Below are 21,778 nucleotides of genomic sequence, written 5' to 3'. Positions count from 1 at the left end.
AAATGTTTGTGTTAAAACAGAAGGTGCACACCCACCCTTCTCGTGGACATAAAATACAAAGCATTTAGCATAATTAGGGGTACCATGCACTGGAGCCGAGCAAAGCATGGTTTTGAATTGCTCAAAAGACTGCTGACACTCAGGCGTCCAAGGCAGGGGTTCATGCACATCTTTTAATGTTAGCGCAGGCAGAGGCTTAATAAGCAGTGAGTAGCCTGGTATCCACTGCCTGCAAAAGGAAGTGATACCTATGAAAGTGCACACAACTTTCTGACTTTGTGGAATGGGCATTTTAATAATGATCCTTATCCGCTCAGGGGTCAATCTCCTGCCCTCCTTCGACAGCAGTTGACCTAAATAGGTGACCTCCTGTCAACAGTACTGAAATTTGGAAAGAGACACTTTATAGCCATGTTGGGCTAAATGTAGTAACAATTTAACCGTACTGTCTCTGCAACCTTGTTCTGTGTCCGAGGCAATGAGCAGATCATCTGCATATTGGAGCAATACATTACCTGTGGGAAGCGACAAGGAATCCAGCTGACCTTTCAATGCCTGACTATAGATATTCTGAATCTCTGTATAGCCTTGAGGAGTGCAACGGAATCTAAAACTTCTACTAGCTAGGGTGAAACTGAACAGATATCTGCTATCAGGATGAACGGAAATACTGAAGAATGCATTTTTCAAGTCAATACCAGGGAAGAATGTAGCAGAAGAAGGAATCTGTGTCAAAGAGTCGTAATGTCAGGGACCACCGGAAACTGGGGAATCACTATCTTGTTAACTTCGCGCAAGTCAATCACAAAGCGATAAATGTCTGCATTATCATCAGAGGAACCCAAAGGGGTCCTTTTGAGAATGGGAAGAATAGGGCTATTACTAACATTAGCAGTCATCTCCTCAACCACTCCTTTCTCAATCAAATCCTGCACAATTTGCAACAAAGCTCGCTCACCTGCCTGCGGTATTTTATACTGAGGGATATGGGGTAAGATAGCACCTTCCTTGACGTGTATCGAAACAGGCGATATCTGCAAAAAACCCACATCTGTGCCGCCCGTTGCCCACAGTGTGGGCGGCACGTCTTTAAACTCTACACGAAGAGGTGCATCTTTGGACAAACACTGCGTAACGTGCACAACATTCAGACCCAGTGTCATGTAGAAACCCTCTGGGGATCAGTAAATCATGGCATGCAATTTCATTAACGAATCCAAACCCATCAGATTTTCACCACAATTAGACGTCAACAAGAATGGCGAATCCACAGTAAAGAGAACAATTGTCAGCACAAGGGGTTTTGAAATGGGGTTCACAACCGGTACATCAGAAAAACCTTTCAATACATTATTATGGCCAGACAGAGCCGCCCCTGGGACCAAGGAACGAGAAATAGAACTGTTTGTTGCACCTGCATCCACCAAAAACTCCTGAGCTGAACCATGCACATCCGCACTAACATATGGACCGCGCTTAACTACACGTATCGGAACTGGTCTATCAGAACTGGTCCCTCACTCTGTCCCTGGCTGTCCTAGCTGTAAGACATCCCTGTCACCTCATCCATTTCATAACCATCATGATAATACTGTCTCCCTCAAAGGTCATCAAAACATTTTGATTAGAGTGACCCTCCGAGGCCTCAGCATTCTGAACCCCGTCCTGACCATCAGCTCATTGACCCCGTCCACAAGAACCTCGACCTCTGGGAGCCGCCACCTTCTGCAAAAGCGCCAGACACTCACTGCGCCAGTGTCCATACTCTTTACAGAAGGCACACTAATTTGCCCCCAGAGGCGCTGTATTTGCAGACCTGGCATGTGCGGAATCTGTTAGGCCGTGTCCCCTACCATTCCCCCTAGAAGCCTGCTGCACCAATACCTTTGTCTTCAAATCCTTATGCTTCTTCTCTGACCTCTCCTTTTCCTCATTTTCCCTGTGCTCATAGTACTGGGCCATATTCCAGATAACAGAAGGGGAGGAGGTGGACCAGGTGCTTTTAGAAGTCTGTAATCGGGTCGCTATTTCAGGCTGCAAATTGTAAACAAACCTGTTAACAAATAGTTGCACACCACCTTCGATCAACAAATCCTGTCCACTGTAATAAAAAAATACACCTTCAAACGAAGTGAAAAAATCAGCCACACTCTCATCTTTCTTCTGACGTCAAGCCGATAATTTGTCCCAATCAATTTTTCTCGTAGGGATAAGAGAATGCATATATGTAATGATACGGCCGGGCAAAGCAAGTATTTTCGCCCTAGGCTTATCACCTGGCTTTAGTTCCTGATCTCATGCTTTAATTTGATCCTAGGTACCACCCAATTCCGCCGCATGATCCTGTGTGTGTACTTGCCTTCCAATATCAACCCGAACTAATAAACAAAAGAACATTTCAGTATCAACGAGCGTCATCACCGTCAAAAAGGCAGCCTCAGTCAGTTCCTTGTAATAAGCGGTCAGATTTTTCCTAGGTTCAGGTAACTGAGTCTTAAGGGACAAAACTTCACTACTTTTCCATGGAGTATAAAACCATTGTTCTTGGAAATGGCCTCTACCCTAGGCCTAGCAAAATGATCATGCTCATCCCTTAGCTCTGGTATCTCGGGATGGTAGATGGGATCAACCTCCTGCATCGGAAACTTAGACATCGAGGTGGTACTCTTTTAAAGCAGTCTGCTCTGATAAGCAACCAACCTCGATACATTACCAAAAACGTAACCAGGCACCAGATCAGTAACATACACATGTTCCCTAATATCATAGAGAATCTGCGGTGCTGCATCCTTAAAATACTGCTCCCAAAGACCGATCAAATAGCCGACATATGCTTAAGGGCTTGCTGTTGCACAAAAGGCTCATAATCTATCATCACACTCCACACATCTTCCCCACTATTGATGGGGTTTGGAGCCCACTGAGCAGCCTGATTATCCACCACCTCTTTCTTTGCATCTCCCATATCGGATAAGACCAACATCCGCCCCATACTCGCCTTAAATGTTGTCCAATCTCTAGCCTCAGGGCCGCGTACCAGTGTCCCACTACTCAGTAATGTCGGGGAATGGAGGTGCACCGTTGGGGTAACAACAGAGGGAGCGGGCACTAACATCATTGTCGGCTGCATCGTGGGATTAAGAGCTGTAGAAAGAGACTCCAAAGCAATAGGTGTTGCAGGAGTACTAACAGTCACTGTTGCCACAGACGGCGAGGGCAAGGAAAGTACAGGAGGTGCCATGGCGAAGGCAGTCTAATCAACAGTAACAGAAGTAGAAACAGAAGAGACAGAAGAACCAGGCAGCTGGGCCTTTGAGGGAAGAGCGGGATATATCCTCTGCGGGGCATATGGGGGTGGAGGTCGAGTATCTAACAATTTTTCTACAAACTTACCAATTTCTTCTTAGGCTACATAAGATTTATCAATCTGTAACCGGAATCTCCTTTCTTCACGTTCTAACCCTATCTCCTGCTTCTCTCTATCATGTGCTACAGCTTTCTGAGTCAATGTTTGCATTCTCCCTTTTTGTTCCTCTTTTTCAGCTTTAATTTGCTTCTGTTTAACCTCCTTTTGCCATGTTCTGAGAGAATCAAACATAGACTGCCTACTTCTTCTTGCAAACAACTTCTGTAAATAGGCAATTTTTTGTTCATCAAAAGTGCCCGTCAACGGCCACTGCAACTCGCCATTGTCCCTCGTATATTTGTGCCATATTATACTAAACATAATAGGGCCAAGGCCATGCTTCACATACATCAAAATCTGGACTGCCTTCCGGAGGCTCTGGCTGACTTTCTTCCAGTCCAGCATCAGTAGAACAACAACAAAAAAACAGAACCCAGCTGAAACCAGGCATTTTCAAAAGTAAGCCGAATCCGTTATGTTGCCTTGCAAAGTGTTCACAAACACTTTGTATCCAAATCGGCCCTCAGACTGTACCAAAGGCAAACCAAAATCAGTCCACAGACCGTACCAAAAACAAACCAAAATGGTACCATATCCACAAAGAACCAAAACACTCATGTGGTGCACACAGGTCAAACAAATGTGTTCTCCACTGCTGACTCTTCAGACCAAATGGTCAGATCCAAGGGTTACGCCATTCAGGTATCCAGCCGGGATGACCGCTGGGCGAGGCACTGCCCCGTCAGACAGACAGGGCTGCTGCGAGTTCAGGAACTCTCTCGTGCAGAGATCCCTGGTCCACTCGTCCGACCCGATGATGGCCTCGACCTCCTCACCCATCCATCGGCAAGGATGGGTCACCCGATAGAGTCCCTGTTCGGGCACCAACTGAAGGAAGTGACCCAATTAGGGCCACCTTGGTCTCTCGCGACCACCTCTTAGCCTTCCATACAAATGAAGAGTCGGTCAAACAGTAGAGAATGCAAACCAAGTATATGTTTATTCAGGTGCACTCGAGCGGAGTCCAGTCTGACCAGCCTCCTAGGGTTGCTGCAGAGGGACTGATATCAGCAAGCATGGTGATACATTATGTACAATTTGGAACCAATGAAGTCACACCCTGACTGGAAATTTCCAGTAGTAAGCAGCTAGACAATGAAGGTACAGAAGGATGAGGTTTGATCCTGAGACTGGGCACACGCTATCTTAGTGACAAGGTTGTTCTGTTTGTGCCCGCTGCTCTAGTGGTGGGACAGGCCTGTCACGTGGGAAAGGTATGCGCTAATAAGAACAGAGTATTTATTAGTACAGCAAGGCCCAACCTTGGAGAAACGAAACTATCGCACATGCTTTCAGCAGGGGCAGAGAGAGAAAAATTACTTGGCGGCCAAACTTAAAATGGTGCCGCGAATGCTAACTTAAGACGCATAATACATAATCAGCATAGCTAAAGCATTTTCATTCCAACAACCATGCAGGCCTACTGAATACAAAACTACAAAAGAAAAAATATCCCAAGAAGATAATTCATAAGGCCATGAAAAGAGCTCTTAACAACCCCCAGGAACAACTTCTCCAGACTTACGATAAACCAAAGATGGATCATTTGATCTGTGTTACCATTTACAATACTCATTTGAATAGTGTGAGTAGGATAATCTATTGAAACCAATGTTCACATACAGAAGAGGCAAATCCCTAAAAAATGTTTTGGTCCATACTAAACCGTACATAATTTTTGATAACATCTCCTTGCGAACACTTTGGAATCTTCCTCCAGTGTGCAGACAGTATCCTTGTGACAATTGCAATGTTTGCCTCTGAACAAGGAAATATAAAGAGCTCGATATGGGTTTAAAAACTCTCTGAACCTTGAAACACCATAATAATTGTGACCCTTTCAATATCATCTATATGATCATCTGCCTGTGCCGCCTTAAATATATTGGTATGACAACACGACTGAATTAGCATGAATGAGCACAGAAGCACGATAAGATGAAAAAGACAGTGACCAAATTAATGAGGCACTTCCTTGCGAAAAACCACACTGAGAATGACCTTGAATAGTACGTTATAGACAGAGTTCAGTCAGCAAATAGCAATACAGAGACCAAACTGTTCCATTGAGAGCAGAGTTGGATATACCGCCTCAATAGCTCCACCCTAGATTTGAATGAGGACATACAAAGGATTCAGCTATTGAGAGAACAATAGTATACTTGAGCATCGCTACACATGCTCTCGGGTCCCAGTCGAACACTCAGGTAATGTAGGAATCCTCCAGAAACTGTTCATACACATATGGCTTTCTCCTTTTAACAAACATGTGTCTGCCCTCCCTTAAACACTTCCATTTCTCTAAGGTACTCCCACTGGGGGGAAGGGGGCACTGACAGGGTTCCTGCTGGCAAAATCAGACCAATCAGGCCTCAAAATATGGGATTATTTTGTACCAAGAGCTTTCCCGGTTCGACTGTAAACCTGCTGCACCTCATTTTCTAGGCACCTGTATGACAACTGACTTGTCACACCAGGGAACCTTAGAAAAGTGGCTCTGGGATAAGCATTATGAACCTCAGAAGCTTGTGCAATACCAAACAGGGTAACCATTATTCCAGCCATAACCAATAATCCTGGAGCGCATAACAGCCACCTGGTGAATCAGAATAACAGTATGTTACTGTCACCTCCCTGGTGTTGACTCTGCCCCGTCGTTTGACAATCTAGACCAATAGTGTCTGGCAGTCAAGCGTTTGGGCTAAGCAGCACTGACGCGTATGTCACTACGCCGACTACGTATTTCTGGACTGGCCCATTCTGGCCTGTTTATACACAGACCGAGCTGGGATGAAAATTATTCGGCGGCAGTTTAGGTGTACCAGTAGGCATTTCCTCTTGACGAAGTAAGTCAGTAGTATTTACCATACTGAATAACACTTCCACACAATCCCGGAAAGGTCATATTTCTACTTCTATTTGGGGGGGCTCTGTCTGGTCATAGGAGCTTCGACACAAAGGGGTCTATTAGGATGGCGGACGGATGGCCGCCGCCGGGACGGCGGTGGACATCCGCCCAAGATCGCAACCCTGAAAACCGCTGGTCTCATTAGCATGGCGGTGACGACCGTGGCGGTGAGAATCTCCCCCCGCCCCTTTCCCACTGGTACCAGCAGCACGCATGTCTAGTGGGTGGAACTGGACCGCTACTATGATGCCGGTGCAGGGCCAGGCTCCGCCAGCATGATTATGATGCCGGCGGTAGCCAGCCTTTCTGCGGCGGTGGAATCGCCATGGAAAGGCATGCGGAGAATGTCTCCGGGTGCCCATTGTTGGCCCCCAATGTGTTTGGGGGGTGTGGGTGCACTGGGGGGGTACCCATGGTACTCCCTACATGTCCCTGCACCAGGTAGCAGGCACTGTGCAGTGCCTGCCACGCAGTGCAGTGACATGCATGACATACTCCTTTTCACACTGCGGCGGTGCTGCTTGCAGCAGCAACCGCCACAATGTTAATCGCCAGAATCTGACCGCCGCGGTCGGATTTAGACTGCGGAGCATCCTAATTGGACCGGTGGTTATGCCGCAGTCCTTGCGGGCGGTCTTTTCCCACTACCATGGCGGTAGGGGAGAATTTCCGACCGCCATCCTAATAGACCCCAAAGCATCCACAACCATAAAACTCAAGGGAGAGCTCCAGACAAATAAAAACCTTTCAACCACACATCTGACTTCCTGATCGAGGCACATGAAAAATATTATGTTCATCTCAAATAGATGCCAGTGTGTTGGGTTTCTGTTTGTCTGACTTCATTTCATTCAGCTTACAAAACTGATAAAAATGACCGGAGAGGTTCATCAGCATAAACACCGGTATTTTGTATATTTTAGGGCTAGGACCCTCATCAGCTCACAGTACTTTTGACCACAACTATAAGCAAATGAGGGCCAGAAAACTCGTTGTCTGCGAATGTTTCAGGTTTTTTTAAATTTTCTGTTGACTAATTTAGTCGACATGACGATATTGGTCCCATACATGGAGGATATGCATATATAATAGTGTGCACAATCGGTTTTAAGTAATAATAGGTATTTCTAATTTCACAAAGTGTGTCTGTAAAGGGATGCCTCCCCGGTGTGACCAGCAATATTCTGAACCTACTCATAACTTAGGGTAAGAGCTGAATATATGATTGTGCTCTGAGGGAAACTATGGCATGCCCATGTGTGCAGCGCTGTTGCTGTGTTTTTCTGCACTTATTTCACAATATAGGTGCCAAGCAATTGATTGCATGTTTGTCAACGGGAAGGAAGTGACATGCATGACAAGCTTTTTGAACACCACACTCAGTGACTGCTTTTTCATAATTTTATATAATGTATATATATTGTTCCTACTATCCCTACAGGTGTTGATCGCAAACGTTTTAGCAGTATAAGGTACGGGAGCATTAGAGCACATGATTGCTGCATGGAATAGATGTATAAATAGCAGGGAATATAGAAGCCCTGAAGAAGGTCATAGGCCCACTGGGCTTTTATAGATGACCATGCTGGCATTGGAATAGGGACAGATGAGCCATCCTTTTTCATCAGAGGCCCAACATATTTTTTTTAACCATACCAAAGGAACCAAATACTAGAGGTAAATCCTTGGGTTTTCCTCTAAGTATTTTTATTATTTATCTGGGTCCCTGCAATTAATCCTGCATGTATTTATATAAGAACTCCCAATCATGGGTAAGTTCACCGGGGTGGTATTTATCTACAGAGGTGTGAGGAACCACCAATGATGAAGTTGTGGGTGACGCTTTAAAAAAAAATCTTTTGGATTCCTGTAGGTTTAGTAGAGCATTCTCTAACATCACCTATGTTTCTCTAGTGATTTCATGTGTCTTTAGGGAGGTAAGGCTTGGTGTTTGCTCTCTCTCCTTTTTGTGATTTCAATGGAGCCATCTTGCCAGCCAGATAAGAATGACATATAGTTTAATGTGACAACCCGTAATCCACGTATATTTATTTACTGTGTTCACACACACTGTCATCAGACAAGACCATCTCCACTAAAGCACACCTTATAAATGAGATGGCATATCCTACAACTAGCCATGCCATCTCCCATTAGAGTTAATTTGGTACTACTCATGGCACCATCTTACCTAAGAGGAGCGATCAGCTGATGCTTTGGTGTCCATGAATCACATTTTGTCCATTACGTTGAGCTATGAGCAAATAACAACTCAAAGCAAGTGTGTCTTCATACCTTTGCAGAACTTTAGGAAATTGTTTTCAAGCGTGAGGTGAGTTGGAACAGAATTCCATTGGGTGAAGCCTTGAGATGGAAGGGAACTCACTGAACCATTAGCATTTACTTTGTTATGCCTAGCAGGTTCAGTAAGGTCAATCATTTTTGTGTTTTCTCTTTATTTGAGTTTTATGAAAAAGTACAGCAGTAAAGAAAGAAATCTACAGAAATGTTTGAAAAAAAGAACATTGGGTACCCTCGAAATGTTCATGATTACACATCGCATTCAGTAGTCTTATGAAACACAAAAAATACACTAGCTCTCCAGTACAAGTAGGGAAGTAACGAGTGTTCATGCTGGTATGGCTACATTCACGATGACGTCAGAGAGAGAGCTTCTCTGTTTGCCCAAAGTGTTAGATAGGAGCTGGAGGGGCTCCAAATGTCTTTGGGGCAAGATTTCACTGGCATCAGCGCTCAGTAGTCTTCCAATCCTTCTTGGCAGTATGCTGCGTCTTTCAGCCAGTTGTCAAGATTGGGGCTTGTGTTCCTTCTCCAATGTATCACCCACCAACTTCTCTTCTCAAGAAGTAGCAGCATTACCGTCAAGAGGCGGGTCCCTGCTGGGAAATACTTCACATACCACATACCATAGTAGGGCTGTAAGTGGAGCTCGGGGCACAGGACTTTCTATCATCAAGTCTATTCAGGTGAGAACCGCATCCCAATAGGCAGCAAGTCAAGAGCATCCCCATTCAAGGTGTAAAAGGTCAGCTCTCTCAGTTCCACACGCATCACACTTCCAGGGCCAAACCCATCTTCTGCAGGCCTGCCTGTGTGCGATAGGTGCGATGTAGGAATTTGATGTGTATGAGCCTCAGCCTATAGTTGGGCCATTCCAAGTTAGTTTGGAAGCAGCAATACCTCCATTTTCGTTCTGTTAGATCATCGCCCAGATCTGTCCACCACCTCAGCAACAATCCCTGGATGTAAGCACTGTGGCCTTGTCTTCTATGGTAGAATATAGGCAGGTGATCAGTCATTTGGGGGAGGGGTAACCCAGTACGCAATCTTAAGCCTGCAGGGGTGCAGGTTCGCGGGAAAATGTGCTGTGTATGGCCCTACAGGAGCTGCCCATTCTAAAGTATAGGAGTATGTCTAGTGGCATGCAACGGGTATGGGCCTGTAGGTCCTGCATAGATATGAATTCACCTGCGGGGTATAGTTCAGCCAGAGTCTCCATGCCAGCCTGCACAGCCGACATTTGCAGACGCATCTCTAGTGGGAACAAGTGCCGGGTGAATGGTGAGTGAAATCTCTGCTGAGTATAGGCAATCCAGACGGGCTCTGTAACGAAGGCAATGCCAAGTCCACACAGTGCATCGGACAGTGTCAACCTCCTTGCGTGGGTATGCTAGTGTAGTGCAAAACACTGTGCGTAGGGGGCATGCATCAGTATTGTCTGCTTCTATCACAGTGTGAGGCAGGAATTGGACCGGGTGTATCCAGTAGAATGCACAGTGGGCCTGTGCACAATAATAGTAGAGCCTATTGTCAGGGGTGCTTTCTCCTCCTTGTTCCAAAGATAAGGTCAGTGCTTCCCAGGAAAGTCGTGGCTGTCGGCCCACCCACATCAGTTGAACCAGGAGAGATCAAATCATTGTAATAAAATACTCTAGTATGTGGGGTGTGGATTTTCATAAAACAAGTAAATGGGCTTGGGTAGCATCACCATTTGTGCAATGGCCAATAAGTGATAGTGGTAGTCAAGTCCACACAGGGACTCAATCTTCTATCCACTCAACAGCCCTGCCATAATTCTCTAGCCAGATATGGGCGATGTCTCTGCTGATCTTGATCTCAAGGAAACATTCAGGAAGGTCAACCTTAATTGTCTGGTTTGCTGGAAAGTGTGGAGCTATTTGTTGAGGTATCCTGGAGCCTTTCCATACTAGGCTTTGCGCGATCACCAGAGAGTCTTAAAGTGTTAAATGAAATCAATGCAATATAGTCAAGTCGGGATAGATTTAACTGAAGGTCAAAGATAGTATGGAGAGATTAATTCTGAGCAATTTAAAATTCCCTCCTTTAGAGCAAGAGTGGCCAGTGTAGACAATATTGAAGTTGTCCGAGTTGGGGTTACTACTGTCACGCAATGGCTATTGTAGGTCAATGACATTAGTAGCAGGAATTCCCAAAGAAGATGCAAGTGTTTGAAAGACACCTTTAATGACTGAGTTGATGTGGAGACAGAAGTTCAAATCCAAATTGAGCCATAGGATAAGTTGTCATTGTGCTCCATAATCTCAGGAAAGAGGTTGATGGGTAACTGAATGCCCCTCACCACTAACATTGTCAGAGATGTAGTAGACCATAGCCCCATTTCCCTTAACCAGGTCATTCCCATCTTAATGATCTAATTTCAGTAAAACATGGCCCATTCCACACATACTCTGGTAGACTAAGTTATCATATTAGATATTCCCTACATTCACTAGTAGATAATTCTAGTTTTCAAAACATCTCCTCCCACATTTCTAAGCTCCCTTTCAGTAGATATTACCCACTCATAGCTCCTACACCAACTCATATGCCAAACACCAGTGTTCCCTGTAAGACTCCAGGACTGTGTGTTTAATATATAAAAGTAGAATTTACCTAGTATTAAACAAAAGTATGTTCCTGTCTCTGGAATTCCCTTGCACATAGTACTTTTGGAAAGTGATGTTTGTGACGGTCAGAGACTTCAGATGAACATCTGAGTTATTGTAGGCACTTGCCCAATTACATTTCCACGGTGCGAGTTTAAATACTAGAATTTTTTTTAAAGTTATTGTTGAAATTATTGTCCAACCAAAACAATACTAGATACTGTCCAATAAGGAAGACGTTTGTCATTTGAAATGTAATTCTTCTAATTTCCATTTTTTGTTGTTCCTTCCCCAGTCCCTGTCTTTGGAATCTACCTGGAGGTGCTGCCTATGGGGGGAGAGGTGTTTGAGGAGCAGAGGCTGCAAGTGAATTGTTCTGTAATTGAAGGCACAGGCCCAATTACCTTCTCCTGGTGCAAGTTAAATGCCAGTGAATGTATTTACAAAGAAGTGTCCGACGCCAGGTGGGCAGAATTTGTGACTGCATCGGTGCAAGAGAGGCACGCTGGGGATTACTACTGCAAGGCTTCAAACAGAGTGACAACTTCAGTTAAAAGTCCAGTAGCCATTATAACAGTCCACCGTGAGTACACTATTTTTTCACCAGTTTAAGAAGCTAGTTATCTTTGATTGCATATTTTCTTCTGTTTTCCCACCAAAGAACGACCAAGCAGGACTTTGTTGCAATTAAGCTAGTAGGACGAAGCTTTTAGTTCTCTGGGGACGTATTGCAACATGGCAAGCTTCATTAGAGTAATGCATGTACAAATCCTGTCGTTGGCAGTTGTTTATTACTACGAATGAAAAACGCAAGCTATTGCATAAAGCAGTCAAATCTATAATGCTGGGTAATTGCAGCTGTGGTAAATTGACGCTGATGGTAATTATATTGCTCCACTGGTAATTTGTATTGCTTCTGATACTTTTTATTGTAGAAAAATAGTGCCCAGACCTAAAGGAATTAGCTAGGAGTTCATCTGGAGCTTTGGGTAAACTCATAACCCTCTTCTTCAGTGGAAAGCTTATGTGTGGTTATTAAACATTGAGGGCCTAATATATATATATTGGCAGAGAGAGAATGCCATCGCACTGGCGCCGGTTTTCCCTCCTCACCAACAAAGTGGTCCCCCTGCCCAATTTAAATGTGGGTAGACTTTAAGTTTGGCCACAGCAGTGACTACTGCATCACCTCAGTGACCACACTTCTCCGATGGCCTAACGGATTAAGCGTTGTAGGAGAAATGGCTATATGTCCGTTTGTCATATTCGGATGGGTGGATACATATCAGTTTTTTACTGTCCGTCACCACCAGCAAACCCTGGTGGTAAAATACAGTAAAAAACACAAAGGGCCCCTCTTGCCATGGCTAAGGGTCCATTCTCCTATTTATTTTAAAGAAAACAGTTTGCTGCAAGGCTCTATCATGTTGTTGTAGCAAAATGCAAAAAGCATTAACAGGAATCGTAGGTGATGGCTGTTGCTGTCAATGCTTTAGAAAGGACTGGCAGCGTCTCTGCTAGTACTTTTCTCCATTGCCCTGGTGGAGAAACTGGCCTCTCGTCAAAAATTACATTATCCCCACAGAAATTACTGCAGTTGTGCTTTGTCTGCCGATGCGATATCCTGGCCCATGAAATTGAAATGTAATTTTGGTCCGACAGTATTTTTCCTCAAAGCGGTACAGTTTAAAACCAGCAGTATATGGTAAGGTTTCTAGATGCATCGGAATTTGTGCCTTTTGCTGGTTGTATTTTTTACTCCTGGCTGTAATTATCCCTGGGTGTCTTATAGGGAGTATTTCCATATCGCTTCAATACAGGATGTGACCCCGGTCTCAAAGGAGCAGTCATTTTTTCCAGTAGTAGTTTTCGTAATGAAGGCTTTGATGTTTCTAAGACTGTTTAGCCTGACATTGTCTTTAAAGAACATTTTATGGAAAGAAACTTACTTTTGATGTAATCTTTCAAGGAGCCAGTGAAGTCATGTCAACATTAGAGAAGCTCCCATAAACATGGTCCATTAGAGAAGTACCCCTAGTAAATGAACCATAATGAGCGATGAAGTACAGAACCGGAAACCGGAAACCGGAAACCGGAAAGTCAAGGTTAAGTGTAGCTCGGGCCTTTAATGCTCACGTTTTGTATTAGACTAGGTCAGTGGTGAGTGCCAGTGTCATTGGAGGCCTTTCTCCCGGGTCTGCTCCCTCCCCTCTGCTCAAGGACAGCACAAGATACCCTTTGTATCGGTTCACAAAGGATGCATGAGGAAGATGCTTTTGTACTTATGATGTGTGTGTGAACTGTAGAATGTGAAAACATATAACAAAACTCTTATATACTTGTCCTAATGCCGAGGTCTTTCCATAATAAAATAATTAGCGGGCATCCCAATTATCATCATCATAAAGATTTATTTCGACAACGCGTGTAATAAAAGCTAAAATACAAACAAGCACAAGTACAGTTAAAAAACTAAAAAAGCAAACAATGCTTTCGCACACAAAACAGTGTATGAACAAGTTCAACCTTACACCAGGTCATGAATATTACAACCTGCAAACTGTGGGGTGATTATCATAACCATATCCAAGTCCTTTGTTCAGTGACCACTTAGAACACTTGGCGTTTTCTCTGGTGCCAGCTAGGGTGAATGCAGGCCAGTTTTGTGTCTAAGGAGACTGCCATGTCCGTCTAGCGTAATCCAATAAAAAAAAATAATACATCTTACAAGCTCGTACATACAATAAAAGTTAAAATTCATTAATTAACAGTTACGATGATAAAAGGTAAAAATTCATAGAGGACCATCCCGGTGCCCAACACTTACTTTTCGCAGATCGATGCAGCAGTGAGATATTTATTGTGGGACAATAGACCGCCTCGAATAGCCATGGCTAGGCTTACGATGGGATGGTATGATGGGGGTATAGGACTGCCGGATATGCGCCTCTACTATCAGGCTTCACAACTCATGGCCATCAACCAATTGGTGTTCGGGCGACATGATGATCCCAGCTTTCGCACTGATCATTGGTTGTTAGGGAAAGGGGGCTACAATAGAACGCTGTATATGAACCACAGGAAATTGTACCTGACCGGTCCGACGGCGCGTACGGTGGAAGTGTGGCATGGAGCGCAGACATGGATGGCTTGGCGGGGGCACCTCACAAAGGCTACCCCTTTATGGGAACCGGACATTCTGGGATGGCTTAGTGCCTATGCAGGGTTTGATAAATTTGATATGATAGGGATCTCTACAGTCGGCGATATCTGGGTCAAGGGCAAGAAGGCATCATTGATGGATCTCCAAACTAAGTACCAGCTAGCGCCGTCGGAGAGTTTTCGGTATCTCCAGATCAGTCATGCCATTGACTCCACTCTCCCTAAAGATACCCCCCTTCCGGACTCCTCTCCCCTGGAGGACAGGCTCTTGCTGGATCCTATGAACCGCAAGGCCATCTCTCTCACATATGCAAATTTGATCAATAATCGGGTCGATCCAATGTTGAAGCTGAGGGCGTGTTGGGAGGCTGAACTGGGAGAAATAGCCGATGAGGACTGGATAGAGGCATTGTCCTCACCCCGAGAAGTAGCCATCCCGATGTGACTTCGCCTGGTGCAACTTACAATTCTCTACCGGGTATATTTCGATGCCACACTGCTATACCGGTTGGGTAGGAGACCGGATGCACTCTGCCTTCGACTGTAATCAGACGGGTACATTCTTACATATCCTATGGGACTGTCCTCACATACAACAACACTGGACGGACGTCACCAGACAACTGACTAGGACGTGTGACAAGCCTATCCACCTAACTCCCACACTGTGTCTCCTCAATATCTGGGAGGCAACGGACCTCACATAAGCCGAACAATCATCGGCCACGATGGGGTGGAGTATAGCGAAATGGAACATTGCTCAGAAGTGGGGCGTAGACACCATACCACAGCTGAGAGATTGGGCAAAAGATATGGATCATGCCATGATTGCCGAGAAAACAGTATATAAAGGGAGGGGATGTTCACGTAAATGGGATCACAAGTGGGGGCGATGGAATAAATATAGGGGGTAGATATGCGTTTCTCCGACAGTGGAACTGAGGAGGGAGAGACTCTTGGGGTTAGAGGAGGGGGATGACGAGATGATGGTACATACTGTAGGCAATCAGGAATAGATATGGACTAATGAAGTTTCATGACCCGGGGACATGATAGTGACCCGCCTGCAGATTGTTACAAAGTTGCTGGAATGTGCTCTCCTGGGCTCCTGCTGGATTGCTGATTGGAAAGATGATGCTGTAATATTATGAACATTTTTGCCTAAGCTGTCAATGTATTGCTTTATTGCTGCCTATTGTTTCTAATAAAAATTGTTTATAAAAAAAAAAATTCATAAAGGAAATAAAAAGAGCTCTCTGTGTGTATCAGTCATAAAAAATGTGCTAAAACAATTTGCGAGCTCGACAGCCTTAGATTTTTCCCTTTATACCCTCTCATTTCGGGGCTAATATAGTGGCCAACTAACAGTTGTTGTGGATAAAGTGCTTGTGTGTCACAACTAGAAGAATATCATTTTTCGTAGATAAATAAATGCCTAATTCCCTGTGCCAACTACATCTTGGGGGTCGGACTGTAATTTACTGCAATCCTCCCTCTCGGGCCTTTCTCCTAATTCCCCACATTTGGCCAAGAAATTTAGCAACTGCACAGGCTTGAAGGGGTCTAGTGTCCGATTTAAGGATACCAGGGAATCCCGGTGGTTCCTTGTGCCCATTTGTTGGCAAATCGGTTTTAACCATTTCGATCTTGGTTGTGCAAAAGCTGGGCATGCCAACACTGCGTGGGCAATGGACTCCACCGGTGCCCTACATCCTGGACAGTTGCTTAGGCTAAGGTCAATAGTGTGCCACTTTGCTGTTACCTCGCCAGCGGGAAGGGTGTCAAACCTGATTTGAATGTAAAGCGTCCTATCCTGGGGGACCTGAATTAAGTCAAGGTAGGATTCCAGGGATCTGACCTGTTTATGCAGATGGAACTCTGTAGTGAGTTTCTCCTGGTCGGGCCTAATAGACTCTTGTTACGTAACCCATTCCCAATAATGTCGCTTTACTATGTCTTTTTGGAGCAGGGGTGAATCTAGTTTTTCCCACGCTGTCCAAAGCCCAACATCGAAGACCAGCTTTTTAATATTTCTGATCCACCCCACCTTATTGCACATGTCTAGATGGATGACCTCTGACAGGGCTTCCACATAAGGCAATAACTTCAGGGTCCTTCGAATGCGTGCCCAAAACAAGAACGGGCGGAGCTTAGCCATGTCACCTATGGAGCGTCCGCCCATGTATAACATTAGTGGAGTAAGCGGGGTGCTTTGCAGCAGCATCACCAGGTTCCTTAGGAATTTATACTCTGATCTACTTAGCTCGGTTAAGTTGTCGAATTCCCATAGCTCTGACCCATACAGGGCACAGCTAACTGCTTTTGAGTGATAGACCTGCAAGGCAGCTGCAACAGGTCTGCTATGAGAGGATCAGTGTTCTTTTCCAAGTACCCCCGTGACACGCTTATGTCTCATTAGCATCTTTGTGAACTGGGGCCTCCAAGTCATTTTTCTGAAAGGCGGACTCCTAAGTAATCAAAGGTACTGACTCTTTCCAAGGGTATTCCTCCTAATGTTGGTTTGCCTTTATATGACTTGTAGGGGTTAAAAGCCATACATTAGTTTTTGCCGTATTTATGACCAAGCCCCTAGTATCACAGAAGAGTTGGAATCTATTGAGTAATTTAACTGTAGCCCCACTGGAGTTTTTGACACCAACAAGGTGTTGTCTGCAAATAAAAGGGTTGGTCCCTTTTCCCCTCCCAAGGATGGAGCGTCGGCTGAAACTTGTAGCAAAAAGCTGACCACTTTGTTCATGTACAGTGAAAAGAGGGTGGGGGCAAGGACACAACCTTGTCGGACTACCCTACTGACTGGAATGCGCTCAGTTAATTGCACCTGCGAACCCCATTTTATCAGAGCGTAATTGCCTTCATGCAATCGGACTACCAAATTGAGGAAAAGTGGCGGAATGCCCATATCATTAAGCACGTGCCATAGTTTCTGCCTGGGAAGTAAACAGAAGGCAGTCTTTAAATCGATGAAGGCTAATTAGAGACTGCCCTGGCCAATTACTATGACTTTTCAATAGAGAAGCAGGATGAGAAATACATGGTCAATCGTCCCCGTCTTTTCCCTAAAGCCGGCTTGGTACTGTGATAAAATTGTGATATCTTCCGCCCATAACTGGAACTCCGTTAGGAGGACTCTACAGAATACCTTTTGTAGGGCATCAATCAGGCTAATAAACCTGTAGTTTTTTTATAGAAACGAACCACCTCTGCCCCTTTCATGACCCTGGGCCTGGAGCGCCACTGGCTATGACGCTTGACAAGAGTAAGATGTAGCGAGCCCAACTTGTGATGTCTGATCGAAATAAGTCCCCCGGAATGCAATCAGGCCCTGGTGCTTTAGACTGCACTAGTCTACCAATCGAGCCCTCGATCTCACTCAGAGTGAAAAATGTATCTGTCAAAGGCTGAATGGGGGAAACACCTTCCACCGTTAGAAGCGGTAATAAAGACCACAAAGATTTGGAATCTTTCTCGGCGCACGCTTCCTTGAGCCGCTGCCATCGGGACTCATCCAACGCCCTTTTCACATGATACAAGGTTGATTTATATCGCTTTCTGGAGGATCTGATTAGGCTGCTATCTTTTGCTTTGATGGCTGAAGCTAGAATTAGACACTCAGATCTCCACTCCATTGTGTACCAGGAGGCTATTCCCCCTTTAGGATTGCGGGGCCTTGAGTTCCTGCCTGAGATGATCGAATAAGAGCTTGAACAATCAAAAAGGCGGGAGTGGTTGGAAACTACTTCGGCCACACCTTCTGCACTAGTAGCCAGGGGCTGTAATTCAAGTGTGCCTGCCGCCAGATCTTGCTGCATGCCCTTAATCTTAGTTTCGTGCAGAACTACCTTTGGCCATTTTATCCTTCGCCTGTCATTGGATAGGTAAACCTTCTTGCTGATAATTGGGAGTAAAGTTCCCATGCAATTTGGTATGGCGCACCACAGAGGTTTCATGCTTAGACAGAGAGGGTTGTGATCACTGTCGGTTGTAGCACCCACACTCATATCGTCTATTCTTCTCCAGAGCCTCAGATCTAGTAGAATATAGTCGATGCGGGATGGGCCACTGTTCCTATTGAAGGTGTTCGCACCCAGTCTGTCTGAGATAGTTCTCCTGTTCACAGCCCCTAACCCAATTATGTATATGCTGCATATAGATAGAACATATTTGAGCTATCTTGGCTGCTAGTAATAAAAACAAGCAAAACGTTGTTTAAACATATTAAGCATTGTGCTCAGCAGAAATCAGATGTAGGGTGCTTGTAGGCCAGAGGTTACAAAGGCCTGACAAAGTAGAAAATAATGATGTGCAGGAGAGAGGAGGACATCACCAGGGAATGGAAGGCTTCTGCTAGAGAACACTATATCAGACAGAGACTTCTAACTGCAGATTCCTTACCTTTGAATTTCCCCAGGTATCAGACTGGATCCGGAAGATTTTTCATGAGCATTACTCCTGCGCACCGGTAGGCCCTGCATGCTTTTCTTTCAATGCCAGGCAGCATTGATCAGAGAGATGAGCTACCCTTCTGTCCATTTTTGACAGAATCTTTGTGACATTATGTCAACGTTATTTGAGGTTTTTTCCTCTTGGTGTCTCGGTTATGTCATAGAGAAAAACAGGTTTCAAATCCTGTCGCGCCTGTCACCGCGCCATATTGGTGACGGACCCACACTATATTTATTTGTGGTGTCTGGAGCGGGGCCATGAATCCAAGTCGGGCTCCGATTGCCAGGCCATGGTGTCGAAAGCTTTGAGGGAGCAGTCACTGAAGCTGCTAGCGGCTCAGCATGTGACTCCACAGAAGTCACGGTCTTGGTCGAGAGGAATGTCCCGGAACCGTTCCAGGAGTCCAAAGTCCTCTTCATCCCATTTGAAATCGTCAGGGCATTCAGGTAAGATGCACATAAAACACAAGCAGTGGAAGCAAGCTTCAATTTCTCCTCGTGCACCGGCAGATGCGATGAAGGAACTTTGGCATTCAAGGCCTGGTTCCTCAGCCCCATTGTGAATCCCGAGTCCGACACTAAGATGGATCCGCCTCAACCTACGCCGATTCCGGAACCAACAGGACCCCCATGTCCTAGGTTGGAGCCTGAGCCCTATTCCGAAGGGATAGGCCTTGGGGAGGAATGGGAAGGGTCACTGGGACCCTTTAGAATACCAGCATTATGATCAGGATATGGACTGTTGTGAGGAACTGGGTGATGCCAGAAGACAAGAGATATGTCCAGATACCTGCCTTCTTTCTCTCCCTATACATATGCATTGGTGGTGCGGAGGGCGGCTGATATCCTCAAACTTCAGTTACCTTTCGTGGCAGTCAAGACCCTCATCTTGACAGAGGTGCTGCAACCAGGAGTCTCCTCCTCTGAACCCCTACTCCCATTCAACAACGCCCTCATGTCGCCCTGCTGGGGATCTGGTCCAAACCCAGCACAGGGGACCCCGTGAACAGAACGATTTCCCACCGCCCAGCTCCAGGGGACCCAAATCACACCTTACCCCAGAGAGCTTGGCAGTACAAGCTTTCCCTTCCCATGGCGCATTCTCTGCTGCTCCCTCGCACAGGGAATCCAAGAGGCTGGATAGCTTGGGCAAGAAAATGTTTTTGTCCGCTAGCCTTGCATTCCGGTCAGTAAACATTGAATGCTTATTGGGCCGCTACTCCCACATGCGGTGGGAAACAGTTGTGCAGGTGCTGCCACAAGTCCCAGAAAAGACCCGGGCCGTTCTCTCCCAAGCAGTCACAGGCGGGAGAGACGCAGCAAAGTTCACTATAGGCTGTGGATTGGACACAACCAGCTCACTCGGCAGAGCTATTTCGTGGACAGTGGCCTTCAGACTGGCTAAGAAATCTGGCTTTTTGGGGGATGTCCAAGCTCCCCTCATGGACATTCCCTTCAATAGCACCCATCTCTTTGGAGACATGGCAGACTCAGCGTTGGAGCACCTTAAGGACTTGCTGGCTACGGGCAAGTTCTGGGGCCTCTCGGCTGCCCCACATCATCCCCAGACTTCCTTTTGCTCCTCTCATGGCCATGGAAGCGGTTTTCAACCACGCCAACCCTATCCCAGACACCGGGGTGTACAAGCTTCCCAACCTCTGATTGGATGAGGGCGTGGTCCCTGCCAGCCTCGTGGGTCAGGTAGCCAGCAGTCTGGTCCAGCCCCCAGCCCCCCTGCAGCTGCAGCTGCAGCCTCCAATCCTTTCTAATCTTGCCCTTTTAGATCATGGGTTTCCAGTTGGTGACAGGATCCGCTATCACCTCCACCACTGGCAGTCCATAACATCAGACAGGTGGGTTTTGCAGATCATCTAAAGGGGCTACTCCCTCCTTCGAGACTACCCCTCCCTCCGTGCCACCTTCTTACGACCGACTGATGGAGGATCACTTGTCCCTGCTTTGTGAGGAAGCCATGGCTCTCTTGACCAACGGACCCATAGAGAGGGTTTCGGTGCCAGAAGAAGCTGTGGTTGCTATTCCACGTACTTTCCAGTTCTGAAAAAGGACAAGGGTCTTCACCCTATTCTAGATCTCCGAGCTCCCAACTACTTCCTCACAAAGGAGAAGTTCAAGCAGCTCACATTGGCTTAGGTCTTGTCTGCCCTGGACTCAGGAGACTGGCTGGTAGCATTGGAATTGCAGGATGCCTGTTTTCACTTCTCCGTCCTGCCTGCCTATCGGCACTACCTGCGGTTTACGGTAGCCCACCAGCATTTTCAGTTCACCATGCTCCCTTTTGCCTTACAAGCACCCCTCGGGTGTTCACCAAGGTGATGGCTGTCGTCTTAGCTCATCTGCGCAGGTCAGGGGTGCCAGTCTTCCTCAATCTTGATGACTGGCTGCTTAAAGTGGGCTCACCCCAGGATGTCTTCTCCCACCTCCAGACTATGGTGAACCTCCTGCATTCACTGGGGTTCACTATCATCATGCCAAAGTCACACCTGACTCCCTCTCAGACGCTCTCTTTCATCGGTGCTGTTCTGGACACAGTGCAGTTTCGGGCTTATCCTCCCGAGCAGCGAGTCCAGGATATTCAGACTATGATACCAATGTTTCAGCCTCTATCCTAGTATCGGTGAGACTGACTCTGAGGCTGCTGGGCCTCATGTCCTCCTACATCCTGCTGGTGACACATGCAAGTTGGCATTTGTAGGTTCTGCAGTGGGTCCTGAAGTTCTGGTGGGCACAGCATCAGGGGAATCTCTGACATGGTCCAGAACTCGGAGGGAACTGCACAGGACCTGCAGTGGTAGCTGATGGGCTAGGATTAAGTCAGAGGCAAACCCCTCCC

The 21,778-nt window shown here is 46.0% G+C and overlaps 1 protein-coding gene across 1 annotated transcript in view; it reads left to right on the top strand.

The window, feature by feature from the left end:
• Positions 1-21,778, top strand: part of LOC146775841 (Fc receptor-like protein 3) — a 726,410-nt gene that overhangs the window by 494,543 nt on the left and 210,089 nt on the right. Inside the window, exon 4 of the mRNA XM_085640004.1 lies at positions 11,598-11,885. Within this exon, the coding sequence (XP_085496130.1) occupies positions 11,598-11,885 (288 nt within the window). The remainder of the gene's footprint in view (positions 1-11,597; positions 11,886-21,778) is intronic.

The sequence above is a fragment of the Triturus cristatus genome, chromosome 12 (genome assembly GCF_964204655.1).
Source record: "Triturus cristatus chromosome 12, aTriCri1.1, whole genome shotgun sequence".
Classification (NCBI taxonomy): Eukaryota; Metazoa; Chordata; class Amphibia; order Caudata; family Salamandridae; genus Triturus; species Triturus cristatus.
This window is presented reverse-complemented; position numbering and strand designations above follow the sequence as displayed.